The sequence below is a fragment of the Apaloderma vittatum genome, unplaced genomic scaffold (genome assembly GCF_000703405.1).
Source record: "Apaloderma vittatum isolate BGI_N311 unplaced genomic scaffold, ASM70340v1 scaffold32235, whole genome shotgun sequence".
Classification (NCBI taxonomy): Eukaryota; Metazoa; Chordata; class Aves; order Trogoniformes; family Trogonidae; genus Apaloderma; species Apaloderma vittatum.
This window is the reverse complement of record NW_009718186.1, coordinates 101-1,077: the sequence shown is the minus strand read 5'-3', so window position 1 is coordinate 1,077 and position 977 is coordinate 101. Positions and strand designations below refer to the sequence as shown.

Sequence of the window (977 nt, the reverse complement as noted above, 5' to 3'; positions counted from 1 at the left end):
CCTAACCCAGCCGGTGCTGAGATCCGGGCAGAGCCCGCAGCTCACCTCGTTGTTGTGCAGTGTGAGGCAAAGCTTGCATTCGTAAGAGCCCAGGTGGTTTTTCATGAAATAAGGGTCCTAAGGAAGAGAACGATTAAAAAGTTACACAGGAAAGACATGGTGACTAAGCAAAATACCGCTGAGCTTCCACTGTGCTGCAAGAACTGAGTTTGGGGGGTTGAATAAACAGCCCAACACTGCTTTAGGACGATGAAAATGGAGAGAAAGCAGGGCAGCTTTATTAATTAGTGACAGCAGACCCAACTGCAGACAAGGAACAGCAAAATACAACCTGGGCTCGAGAAGCCTGAAGATAACGGCGTGATATTGAATACACACCTGCTGGCTCCTCTCTGGTCAGCTCTCCCCAAACGGCTCCTCTCCAACTCCCACATTACCAGAAACATTTCGTTCCAACCCACAAGCCCTCCCACCAAATCTCTCGCCCTTTACGCTGTTTCTCTCGGGCAAAGCTCTAAACTCCTCCCCAGAGCCCCACGGTTGCCCTTCCCCGTGCGGGCAGAGGCCTCGGCTCACCTTGTTGATGTCGATGGTTTCCAAGGCGAGCTGCCGGAGCCTTTCCCTGCGGTCTCGGTTACTTTCGGAGGCCGAGGCGACGCCTCCGCTCCCGGTTTTACCTCCAGGACGATGCTGGAAATCCATGATGGAGGCTTCTGTGCTTCAGCTACTTCTGGAGAAAGACTCTGGAGAAACAAGGAAAAGCCCCGTGAGCAATAACTAACGCGTCTCCCAGCCTGGAGCTCGTGGTGCTGTTTTGACCCATCGGTAAGGGCTTGGGATGAGCCCAGCAAAGCGGGGCTGGGACACTTGTCCCCACGATGTGATTTCCAGCCCCAAGCTCTCGGTGAGAGCCAGAGGCCCCTCCACACACCCCCCAACAAAGATTCCTTCTTCACAGGAAGGCCACAGAGACCCCT

At 54.2% G+C, this 977-nt stretch overlaps 1 protein-coding gene across 1 annotated transcript in view; it reads right to left on the bottom strand.

Annotated features, from left to right (window-relative positions):
- The window catches only part of SF3A2 (splicing factor 3a, subunit 2, 66kDa), a gene marked incomplete at its 3' end in the record, with an annotated part of 4,307 nt that extends 3,566 nt beyond the window's left edge, over positions 1 to 741 (bottom strand). Inside the window, exons 1-2 of the mRNA XM_009870170.1 lie at positions 577 to 741; positions 46 to 117 (exon numbers count right to left, since the gene is read on the bottom strand). Of these exons, the coding sequence (XP_009868472.1) occupies positions 46 to 117; positions 577 to 702 (198 nt within the window). The remainder of the gene's footprint in view (positions 1 to 45; positions 118 to 576) is intronic.
- Positions 742 to 977: the final 236 nt, after the last annotated feature.